General features: G+C 39.4%; 1 protein-coding gene across 1 annotated transcript; it reads left to right on the plus strand.

The window, feature by feature from the left end:
• The first annotated feature begins 1073 nt into the window (after nucleotides 1-1073).
• Nucleotides 1074-1799, plus strand: LOC107794968 (uncharacterized). Its single transcript, XM_016617524.2, has one exon. It carries the CDS (start codon nucleotides 1074-1076, stop codon nucleotides 1797-1799), a length of 726 nt encoding a protein of 241 aa, XP_016473010.1.
• The last annotated feature ends 10734 nt before the right edge of the window (nucleotides 1800-12533 follow it).

A 12533-nucleotide genomic window follows, 5' to 3' on the forward strand; every position in this document is an offset into this window, starting at 1 on the left:
ACTAAAAATAAATATTTTATAATAAATTTGAGCATTAACTACTGATGTATTATGAAACGTGCGTGTGATTATATATGGAGCATATAGTAAAGAGGATAACAATGTATTCCATTAAATAAGTAATTAAGCTATTGATATTACTGTACAGCAAATCAAAATACATTTCATGATAAATAACAGAAACTGATGCAACATAGTCTGTTTCGTACCTATCATTAATGTAGTCTTTGAAGAAGTATGCATTTTAAGAATAAGTACCTTAAATAGTAAATGAAAAAACTACTATTATTACTCTATAATCCTACAATTTATGTTGAATAAATGAGAATTACAAGGAACAACGACCTTTCATTGTCTCTCGGGTACTTCATTTTATTTTGAAAGTCAGTTGTCTAAACTTGAGAGCAAATGAAAAGACACTATTATAGTCTCATTATTTGTATTGAATCAGTGGAATTAAAAAGGGTCATGGTCAAGTCCTTTATGTTCTTTGTTTCTTTTGAAGTAGACGGTATGCTCTTTTCTGTTCTTTAGTTTTTTCCCCTTTCAAGTCCCAATTTTCTTACTTAAATTTTATGTTATGTCGGTTTAGTCTTGAAAGTTTGTTATAATTATTTTGATTTTTTTGTGAATTTTGTTGGTTTTGATGTCACTATGTGGAACTTTTTGTCTTGATGTATGTCTTTTCAAGTTTCTATTTTTTTTTGTTAGTAAATTTTATGTTCTTTTGCTTTTCCTTGAAATGTGGGAAATACTTTGTAAATCGGTTTGTGAATTTTAATATTTTATTTTTTGTTTGTTTAGACTCAAATATTCTTTTTTATCTAAAAAAGTCTTCGTAGAATTCGGTTAATTCTTTTACTGCTTGATTTTTGCTATTAAGAAGTTCCCTTTGTTTCTGCTAATATGAAAGACTCTTATAAATCCTTTAATAGTATGATTTAATGTAAAAGGATATATCACAGATCATATATTGCAAAAATTAGATAGGAAAAAATCGTTTGTACTACTTGCAGGGACTCACGTGCAACAATGTGTCCAGAAACTAATACCTACTATATTTGGATTCTTAGATGTATACATACCGACCTAGTTCTGTTCCTCAAATTAGTGATTCTTTTGATGGAAGTTGCAGTAGTCCTAAGGTGAGCAGCAGTCCATGGTTGATGCTACTGCCGGAGTTTAAGGAGGACAGCACCGTCTTCAAATTCTACAGACTGGCAGAAGGGTATGTCATACAAGTACAACATGAGCAGCAAGTGATGATGCCTGATATTGATTCCGTTTGCTTGGGTTCATTATCCAAGGGATGGCTTGTTTGTATACAGCCTAAAGATTGTCTTCTCTTCATGTTTAACCCACTTTCTGGTAAGACTATCCAGCTTCCATCCATTGAAACTTTCCCCTGTGTTAACGGCGTTATTCAGAATAGTATCAGAGTCGAATGCTTTCTTAACCACCAATCTATTCCCTTAACCCCACAACGTATGTCTTCATACATTGTCGAAAAGATGATCCTTTCATCCCCTGATCCTATGGAAGAGGACTGCATAGCGTTGGTCATTTACGGGCCCCACCAGCGACTCGCATTCTGCAGGAGGCCTGGCATAGCTGAAGCCAATTCGTGGACTGCACTCGACGGTCCCTTACGCGAGTACAGTCAAATTGTATTCCACAATGGAAAGAAACTATTTTTTGCTCTCACCCAAGATAAGGAGCTTGAAGCTTGGGATCTCCACAATGATCCAACTAAGAGGTTTCTCATCCAGATTGAAGATATAGGCTGCAGTGATGATTAGCCCTCTTCTGCTGCGGATGACACTGAGCTAGAGTGCAAGTCATGCTACTGTTGGGACACATCGTCACGAATAGCTTCTCCTCTTATTCTACCATCTCCACCAATAGATGTTTTTCATGTACCATTATATTATTTAACCACATGGCTATATCTAATTTATAGGGTTTGCAAACTACCTTTCTCTATCTTAAGGGCACTACCCAAAGGTCTTAAGACTGTCACTCTATCCAACCCTTTATTTAGGCTATCTATTATCATGTCTCTTTATCTGGTAAAATAATAAGATTTTGGATGTAAGCCTCCCTCTTTTCAGCCTTTGTAGGGTAAAGAAAAGGGCACACCACCTGGGAAGGAAACAAAAAGATTTATAAGCATAGATATTAAAGGCATGCTTGAAACATCCATTAGATGTTTAAAACACTTTCTACAAAATGTTCCAAGCATTTACAGGATGTTTGAAAGATGTTTCAAACATCTTTGAAACATACACCAGAATGAGTCGTACCGGATCATCTTTGATCTGAAATGGATCGAGCCTGTCTTTTTCTACTTTTTCAAATAACCACCTCTTCATCCTCGGCAAAGTCCTCTCTTTTGGATAATCGTTTGGCCGTAATTGAGGTAAGGCTTCAAACGTCCAAGCCTACATTGTGTGATCAAACAGTATATAGAAGGTTATATAAATAACACAAAAGTAAAAATAATAAACAAGATTTATCTAGTTACCATGAAAGTTTAAGGAAATCCGTAGAGGTTAATAAGAGTTACTCTTTGATTGTTGACGCTCTTTCTTATCTTTCATAATATAATCAACAGACAAGTGAAAAATATTTTTGCCCCATGGATAAATGTAGAAAGCCTCTTTTGTGGAAGCCAGTCTGACTGTATCTTCAGACACACCACAGTTCAGTTCCTTTTCTAACAAAATGTAGTGAACTAACCAAATCAAGCATAGTGCATATTTATGTTTTTAAATTTTTTTGGATTTGGATTTGATTAAGTCAAACAAGTTTACCAGTCACAGATCTCTTTCCTTTGGTATAAGTTTTGATAAATCTTCATCATCAAGAAAGTACTTTTCAATCTTCAAATTAGGGTAAGAATGTCTACAGTTGAGTTCGATTGTTATGGCAAACTCACAAAGTCCAAAGCGGACTGGTAATCTTTTGTAATTAACCCATAAATCCTGGGTCTTCTCCTACAATACTCTACTGTAATATAGATGCCTAAAATATTGGCCTCTGAGGCACATCTAAAAGTGCCTGAAAGGACTAGTCCTAAACTTATTTTCAAGGCCCTCATCCTGCTACAACTTTCTGAACTCACCCATACTCGTTAATCCTAATGAGAATCTTACTGTGATGTTCTTGATGAAGGTCTCATTATCATCCAAAAATATCTTGAACTTGAACGGTGGAAGTTCCGGCCAAAGCCTTAAGATTTCAACCTCGCAACTATCAAACTCATCTTTAGGCATCTCAATCTTTATATGATTTTAAAATGTTGATTAATAAAAGGCACAAGAATAATAAATTTAATAATTATTAAAATCTATTTCCAACTTTTTTTTAGTGAAACATCCTATGAAATGTTTCAAAAATCCAGATAGATAATTTATACATCCAACTAGATGTTTTAAACTTCCAAGGAGAATTTCAAACATCCAGAGAGATGTTTCAAACATCCAGAGAGATGTTTTAAACATATTGAGCTTACCTTAACAGATTGAGAAGGTGCATTGTCATTCATTTTCTTTTTTCTTCTTTCTGCCTCTGCCTCTTCTTCTTCTTCTTCTTCTCTTGAAGCTTCTTCTTGTCTTGGTTTCAACATAAGATCTTCATCTCCAGAGGTCTCCTCTTCTATTTCTTCTCCTTCAACAGTTACTATTTTCTCTTATGATTCTTCATCATCAATATTTGTCTCCTCGTTTCTTTCTTCTCCTTCAACGATCGTTGTCTCCTCTTTTGATTTTTCATCATCAACTTTTGTCTCCTCTTCTATTTCTTTCTCTATTTCCTTTTCTCTTTATCCACTTCTTTTTCTCTCTCCTTATCCTCTTCTTTCTTCTTTCCTCTTCTTTTTCTTTTTCATTATCCTCTTCTTTCTCTTTTTTCCTCTTCTTCAATATTCTCTCCTTTACTACTTCAGTAGCAGTGTTTCCTTCTACCTGATTATTCTGTCCTCCTACTACTACTACCTGAAGATGTGTAACTTCTACTTCAGCTATAATAAGAATTGATTATTGTATCTCATTTTCCTATGATGTCCTAATTTTTTTGCTAGATTTTTTAGAAGGAGAGTCACCTCTTCCTATTCCTCTTCCTCTTCCTCCTTTTTTGGAACACATTCCTTTATCATTTTATCTACACACTCAAACAAGTAACAACCATCAACAAGTAAATAAATAATTTACTCCAAACACATAAAACATTAACTCTATAAATAATCAGGTATCCTTTGGTGAAATATTTTTTGGATTATTAAACATCCTTACAGTTGTTTCAACATCTTATATGAAGCTTCAAACATCTAATTAGATGTTTGAAACATCTCTGAAGATATTTTACAATCAATGAGTTATTTACAAGAAGGATATTTCAACCATATTTAAGATGTTTCAAATAATCCAATGAGATGTTTGAAATATCAGCGCAAAATACCACTAACCAAACTCAGAAAAACATTGCAATAATTGAAACATATAACAACAACAATAACAACATAGATGTTTAACAATCTCTTAAGATGTTTCAAAAATTCAAATGAGATGTTTGAAACAAATGGACAAAAATCGTTCCGCAGACCCAAACATGGAGCAATATAGCCATTTTAACATCACAACAACTAGATTTCTAGGTCTGTGGAACAATCTCATCAACAATATATAAATACCAAATTTTCAGTCAAAAATATCAACTACACGACAGCTCTAAAATTTAAGCACGAAACTACACAACGACATGAAGATACAAAAGCACCAAGAAAAATAAAAGAATCTATAGAAGTTGAAATAATAAGTTTAGGATTCATCAATGGGGTAGAAAAATAAAATAAAAATTACCTTGATGATGGAATTTCGAAAGTTTTGAACGAAGTTGAGTAGAAATGGAGCCGATATTTGGAGCCCCAAATCGTGAGAAAACTGATTTTGGAGGTTGAGTTTGAGAGAAAGGGGAGGAAGATCATGAAAAATAAAGAAAGAGAAAATAGAGAATGGGATAGGTGGGGAACTATTTTGGGTGATGGGTTAACTTATTTTTTAGTTTTTTAAATTTTACCCCAAAATTTTCTTATTTTTTAATTTGGCCCCCAACCATTCAATAGTCCTAGGACTATTTTTGTAATTTTTTATTTACGGTTTTTTATTGCGCATGTTGCGGCATTCACACACGTTACTATGTTACATTGTTGCTAACATTCTTTACTACTTGGTGCTTTATTTTCATTGTTTCTTAAACTGAGGATCTATCGGAAACAACCTCTCTATCTTTGAGAGGTAGGGGTAAGATCTGCGTACACACTACCCTCCTCAGACCCCACTTATAGGATCAAAATGGGTTTATTGTTGTTGTTGTTTGCCCCCGACCACCCTTGATTAACCAACCTGTTGTCGTTTGGATATAAGAATTGTAAAATTCCGGAAAAAAAGTAAACAAAAAAATTTCAAGTGAAAATGGTATTTAAAAATTAGAGTTGTATTTGGACATGAATACAATTTGGATATGTTTTTGAATTTTTTTTAAAGACCCGTTTGTACATAATTATTTTTTTATTATTTTCTTTTTCAAAAATGTGTTTGTCCAAGAAATTTTGCAAGAGTTTTTCAAAAAACCTTTTTCCCAATTTTCAAAAAAAAAATTCTCCACTCACAAAATTGTAATATTTTTTTCAAGTGAAATGCATGTCCAAATATAATTTTAAATTCCAAATACTTTTTCAACTTATCTTCAAATGCTGCTTTTTCTAAAAAATTATAATTCTTATGTCCAAACGCCTACTAAGTAATTTAAAGTAAAAATTTTAAAAAATAATTTTTTGGAGTTTTTCAAATTTCAAAAAAAAAAAAGTAAATTTTCAAAAATAAAATATATGGAATTTTTTTTTAATTTCAAACGGGCCCAGCCCTTAAACACATTTTTCCGTAAAAGTGAGAGCCGACAGAAAGCAAGTCGAAACCTGGCAGACTTTGGATTACTGTATCTAAAAGCAAACCGATTCTTGATCTAAAAATACGTTTTGGAGGTTCTTGTGTCGAATTCAATCATGGCTAGCTCTTCCTTGGTGGTCAGAACTTCTGTTCCAAAGGAAATAATGAGAGGGCAAATTAGTGAAGTACTGATTAGAAGTTGTAGTGGTCCTGTGGTGAGCAGATGTGTGGCTCCTTGGTTGATGCTATTGCCGGTGTTTAAGGAGGACAGCACCGTCTTCAAATTCTACAGACTGGCAGAAGGGGATGTCATACAAGTACAACATGAGCAGTAAGTGATGATGCCTGATATTGATTCCGTTTGCTTGGGTTCATTATCCAAGGGATGGCTTGTTTGTATACAGCCTAAAGATTGTCTTCTCTTCATGTTTAACCCATTTTCTGGTAAGACTATCCAGCTTCCATCCATTGAAACTTTCCCCTGTGTTAACGGCGTTATTCGGAACAGTGTCAGAGTCGAATGCTTTCTTAACCACCAATCTATTCCCTTAACCACACAACGTATGTCTTCATACATTGTCAAAAAGATGATCCTTTCATCCCCTGATCCTATGGAAGAGGACTGCATAGCATTGGTTATTTATGGGCCCCACCAGCGACTCGCATTCTGCAGGAGGCCTGGCATAGCTGAAGCCAATTCGTGGACTGCACTCGACGGTCCCTTACGCGAGTACACTCAAATTGTGTTCCACAGTGGAAAGAAACTTGTTTTTGCTCTCACCCAAGATAAGGAGCTTGAAGCTTGGGATCTCCACAATGATCCAATTAAGAGGTTTCTCATTCAGATTGAAGATATAGGCTGCAGTGATGATTGGACCTCTTCTGCTGCGGATGATAATGAGCTAGAGTGCAAGTCATGCTACTGTTGGTACACTGATTACTTGGTCCATGTGTTTGACCAAAACGTGTAAATCTTTGATTAAACTAATTAATTTTATGTAATGAGGGATTAAGCCTAATTGATAATAATATCCCTAGATTTATAACTAGCTAACACAAATAACGTAGGGTAGTGTTGGTGGGGGATTAAATACAGTGTACATTCAATATTTCAAGAGGAGTAATAATAGAAGAATATCAAGCAATAAATAACCATAAATGGCATTAACGTAAATTAGGAGAATGATTCATCCAATATCGAATGAGGTGGATGATTCTTCTTTCTAACAATGATGAATGATAGATAAATCCTAGAATATTTGAACTATTCTCAAATCTGATGGAAAAGTCTGGAATAATGGATGGTGGAATCTTATTAGAAATGTAATGTTTGTATCTTTTCTCGAGAGAGTCTTCTTTTTAAAAAGTGCTCTTATGAGAAAAAAAATATTACATACCCTTTCCCCTTGTCTCTTTTTCTATTTATATGGGACTTATCCCCAGTCAACCCTAAAAATACCAGTACATAGAATATTCAGTGAAATATTCCCTTAAATATCCTATTACAAAAACTAATCATTAGTACCGTCCTTGGTACTTGATCTCGACCGTTATTGACCGCCCGGCTACGAGCCCCGCTATCCACTAGTCGACCTCGGCCACATCACCTTCCATAATACCACTCCACGCTAAATCTCATTGAGGCACATTTTGACCTATACAGTTAGTCCCTCCGCTTATTGATGTCGACCCTGGGCGACCTCGATGAGCGGACTCTGTTGGTTATGGTTGAGAAGTTTAGATGAGCAGGTTGAGTAGTAGCATTTCAGACGGGATGGAGACGTAGCCTTCCGTGAGTCGCAATCCAGGGTCACGTCATTTCAGAGTGACGTCATGTCAACATACGTCATTATTACGTATTTTCCCGATACTTTGCATCGTTTCTCGTGCCTCTGCCACTTCGATTCCTGAGCTGGGTAACAACGGTTTGCTTTCTCGATATTGATGCCTGAACTCTTATAAATAGGGATACAAAATCCTTTGCCTTACTCTTTGCAATCTAAATATTGAACCATCATACTTCTTCCTCCTTTCTCATTCAGAATCCTTGTTCTTTTGATCTTACTTCCATATTCTTGCTTTCACTTATTCTGGTGGCTCCTGCTACTCTTGACTCTTCTATGTTTACATCACCTTTATTCATAAACAATGATGGTTAATGCGTCTTCCAGTTCTGGGGGGGGGGGGTACCTGACCCTGTTCCCTTGGCAGTGCGCATGCCTCCCCATGACGATGGGGTTGCCATTGTTGAGGAGGATGAAAGCTTTCCTATGGTGGAGGAAATAATTTCCCGTAACGAGAAGGCTAGATCTGACTTTTCAAAACCGCCTGAGGACGACCCTGAGGCCACCGATCGGTGATGGACGTGGTTGCCCTTGCTAATTTCAGGGCGAAGTTCAAAATTCCGGCCCACATCGATCTAGTCCCGGCTAGTCATGATGCGGTGCAGGTTCATCGCCCTGGATACTGCGCATTCTACGCATATCCGTTCTACGTGGGCTACTCATTTCCCCTTCTCCCATTGGCGGAGGAATTTTGTCGCTACTACAGCGTCTGCCCGGCCCAGCTTTCACCTTACATCTACAAACTCATCCGCATGTTGATGAAGTACGTGGAATTGGCCGGCCGCGGGATCTCTCTTCGCCACCTGATGCACCTCTTCGCGCCCAATTTCTATATGGGGACGATGTTGCATCTTCGTCACCGAGGAAGTAAGAGTTTGGTAGTGAAGATGGACGATAAAGCAAATCGTCGGTTTTGGTTTAGCTACTTCTACGTCAAGACCGAGGATGTGGTGACAAATGTGAATGGATTTCCTGAGGCATGGAATTATGCCCGTAAGTATTTTTTTTACTAAGCGTTTATTTTTCTCATTTTGATTGTAGCCTAACACTCTGCCTTTTCCTCGTTCAGCCGAGACTTCGCCCCTTCCTTTGGTTGCAGATATTCATGACTGGGTTAGCCAGGTCTTGCCTCACACAGTGAGGATTCACGAATGGTCGGCCTTTATCAAGAAGTTCGAACCCAAACTTTCAGCAACCAGTGAGTTTAACCATTTTGAATCTTTATTGTCATGGCCTTCTGGTCTCTTGATTCTTATTGTTTTGTGGGGATCGACCTCTTAATCTTCTTTTTCTTCTCTTTTATTTTTAGCCCGGGGATCCTCGAGGAGGTCGAAGGCCCCTACTCCTGCTTTTCGCCAGATGAACACTACAACCGGGTTTACCCCAGCTGTGACTGTTTCTAAGCTTGCCCAGCCATCCATTTCTATTCGGCCTCCGATTTTGGCTAGATCGGCTCAATCCTCGACGGCTTCAATACCAGAGACTCTGGCCTCTCCCTTGCTTCATTTAATAGATGAAGAATCTTCCCCGAGCGAGGAGGATTTGGTCCCTCGTAAAAGGAGGTCGGTGGACGTCGGCGATGGGATAATCCGAGCCATAGATTCTACAAGGAATGAACGCGAACCGGCCTCCGTTGTGCCTGAAGACAGTGCGCATTTTCCTTCTGAGGTCCTACCATCAGCGAAAGCTACAGAGAGCGTGCCCCTTCTTGATGCCAACGTCGGAACTGGTGGGGTATCCGTAGAGGTTCTGCGTACTATGCGATGAGGTGTGCCATCATCCTCACGGCCCGTTGATGTTCCCACCTCGTTTACTGATGAGAGAGGTAAGGGGGTTACTGAGGATGGTTACGATACGGGCTCCGATATGGACCCTGAAGAGGTTAGGATGATGGGAGAAGGACTCACCCGGCTCGAGGTGAGATTGGAGGGAACCATGCGTACCATTGTGATCCCTCTGAACCGATATCTGCTAGTCGATTTGGAGAATGTGGTCCCTTCTCTTGGTCCCCTTTGTTCCGACGTGGAGGGTAAGACCCTTGAAAAACTGAAGGATTCCATATTGTCGAGGAGCATAGCCGGCCTTGCTCTTAGGGTAAGTAGGGTATTTCATTTGTATGTTCGTTTATGTCGAATCCGATTTTATTCTTACTCGCTCTGGTTTGCTTTTCATACCGTGATCTTGGAGATCGAAAGATCCCGCCGAGAGGAGAGGCGGAAGGCCATATTCCAAAAGATGGAGCGGAAGTATCGCGAGTATCGTGATAAACAATGCGAGCTTTGCAGGCGGCTTGTGGGAGTAGCTACTTCCGGGCTCTCCGAGATGAGCTAAAGGAGAAGGATAATGAATTGGTGAAGGTCATCAGAAAATGTAGTAAGCTCGAGGGGGCGTTGAGGGACAAGGAAGAGGAGCTCGAGGTGAGCAGGGGAGTTGAGGCCCAATGCGCTGACCTTCAAGCCCAAGTGAGCTCGCTGTGGGCCTAGCTCGAAGAAAGTCTAATCAAGGCGGACGTTCTAGGTGGTGAGCTCGCCGAGAGGATAGCGGACTTAGAGAAGTCAGAATCGGATCAGTTTGCGGCTTTGAGGCAAGTAGAGGCATCGAAGGCCGTAATCTACGTTCTTCGTTCAGAGCGGGCGGGTGATTTGCAGACAGCGAGGCTAAGAGAGGAGTGACTCGACGAGCATATATGGGAGTTGGAGAAAGAAAATTTGGGCTTTAATGAACGAGTTATCGTCCTTGAAGCAGAGAAGTCCCAGTTTCTGGCTCAGCCGTCCTCTTCTCGCACTTCTGCCTTTCCTGACGTTCCACGGGATTTGTATGCTATCTGGATCCACGCCGAGGCCCAACGGGATATATTTAGGGATTTGATGGCGGCGGTAAAAGTTTTTGAGGTCGACTTTGAGGATGCTCGCGCTAAGGCACGCTCAGCTCGGACTGCTTGTGGCTATGATCCCGCTACGTCGGAGGCTGGTGATGGCGAGGAGGACACATGAGTGGACGGGATTGAACAAGATGCCTGGTATGAGGATGAGTATTCTGAAGGCGGTGGTGATGGCACTAGCAGAGAGGCGGGTGGAGATGACCTAGGCGGTCATATAGGTGACGTTGCTGGGTTAGGTGGCGAGTAGTTATTTTTCTTTCTTTTTGCTTGTAGGTTTTGTACATATATTTGCGGGCATCTGTTCTAACCTTAGTAAAGAATATATTTTATGAAATTCCATTTTCGTTGCTCGTACCTGACTCTTTTCCTTCTGTTCGGGTTTGAATGCCTCTTTTTTTTGTTTTGCCGTTTGGTCGTTTTAGTCGTAAGAACTTGGTTTATGTGTGTTGAATGAGGTCAAAACAGAACTAAGTTTCCGTCGCGGCCGGGGGACGACAGGTGTTATTCGAACGAAGTCGAATGTAACCTATACTTAGTTAATTTGAAACAAGGTCGAATGTAACTTAGTTAATTCGAACAAGGTCGAGTGTGAGTTAATTCGAGTGAGATCGAATGTAACTTTTATTTAATTGTGGTCGGGGGCTGAGCGAGTGTTGATTCGAACGAGGTCGAATGTAACCCGTACTTAATTAATTCGAGCAAGGTTGAATGTGAGTTAATTCGAGCAAGGTTGAATGTAACTTACTTAATTGTGGTCAGGGGCCGAACGGGTGTTGATTCGAACGAGGTCGAATGTAACCCGTGCTTAGTTAATTCGAGCAAGGTCGAATGTTAGTTAATTCGATCAAGGTCAAATGTAACTTACTTAATTGTGGTTGGGGGTCAAGCGGGTGTTGATTCGAACGAGGTCGAATGTAACCCGTGCATAGTTAATTCGAGCAAAGTCGAATGTGAGTTAATTCGAGCAAGGTCGAATGTGAGTTAATTCGAGCAAGGTCAAATGTAACTTACTTAATTGTGGACGGGGGGCGAGCGGGTATTGAGGCAATGTTGCTCTGGTGAAAGTATGGGCGGGCTTCATACATTTGTGTTTTGCTCATATACTTGGAGAAATTTACATGTTTTTCGAGCTGGCATTCCAGTTCCAGTTTATCTAGTCCCTTCATTGGGTGACTTGGAGACGTGTTGAGAGGTTGGGTAATGAACTGACCGCTCAGTGCCTTCTTCCGTTCGCATTTCAACTTGAAGTGTCCCCATTATCTCCTCGTTAAAAACCTCCTTGAGAAAACCCAACTGGGACAAAACTCAAGTGAGGAAAAAAAGAGTACGACTTGGAGAACCCTTTTTCTTAAAAGTTGAAGTACTTGAGGTGTGTAATGTTCCAGTTGTTTGGTAGTAGTTTTCCTTCCATTGTTTCTAGTTGGAAATACCCTTTGTTTACTATTACTGTGATTTTGTATGGACCGTCCCAATTTGTTCCCAGTTTGCCTTCCCGCGGGTCTTTGCTTGCTTGTGTTTTGGCTTTGAGCACGTAGTCCCCGACTTTGAGTGGTCTGATCTTGGCCTTTTTTTATAATAGCATTCTACCTGTTGTTTTTGGGTGATCATCCTTATGTAGGCCATATCTCTCCTTTCTTCGACTTCGTCGAGCTCTTACCTTCTGCTTTCATTGTTGCTCGGCCCGCTCTCATGGGAATATCTCAAACTGGGCTCTCTGACTTCGACTGGTATTACCGCATCAGTGCCATAAACTAATGAGTAGGGCATCTATCCTGTGCTCGTCTTCGGCATTGTACGGTAGGCTCAAAGCACTTCTGATAATAACTCCGGCCATAGCCCTTTGGATTCCTCAAACTTTTTCTT

Source organism: Nicotiana tabacum, chromosome 21, assembly GCF_000715075.1.
Source record: "Nicotiana tabacum cultivar K326 chromosome 21, ASM71507v2, whole genome shotgun sequence".
Classification (NCBI taxonomy): domain Eukaryota; kingdom Viridiplantae; phylum Streptophyta; class Magnoliopsida; order Solanales; family Solanaceae; genus Nicotiana; species Nicotiana tabacum.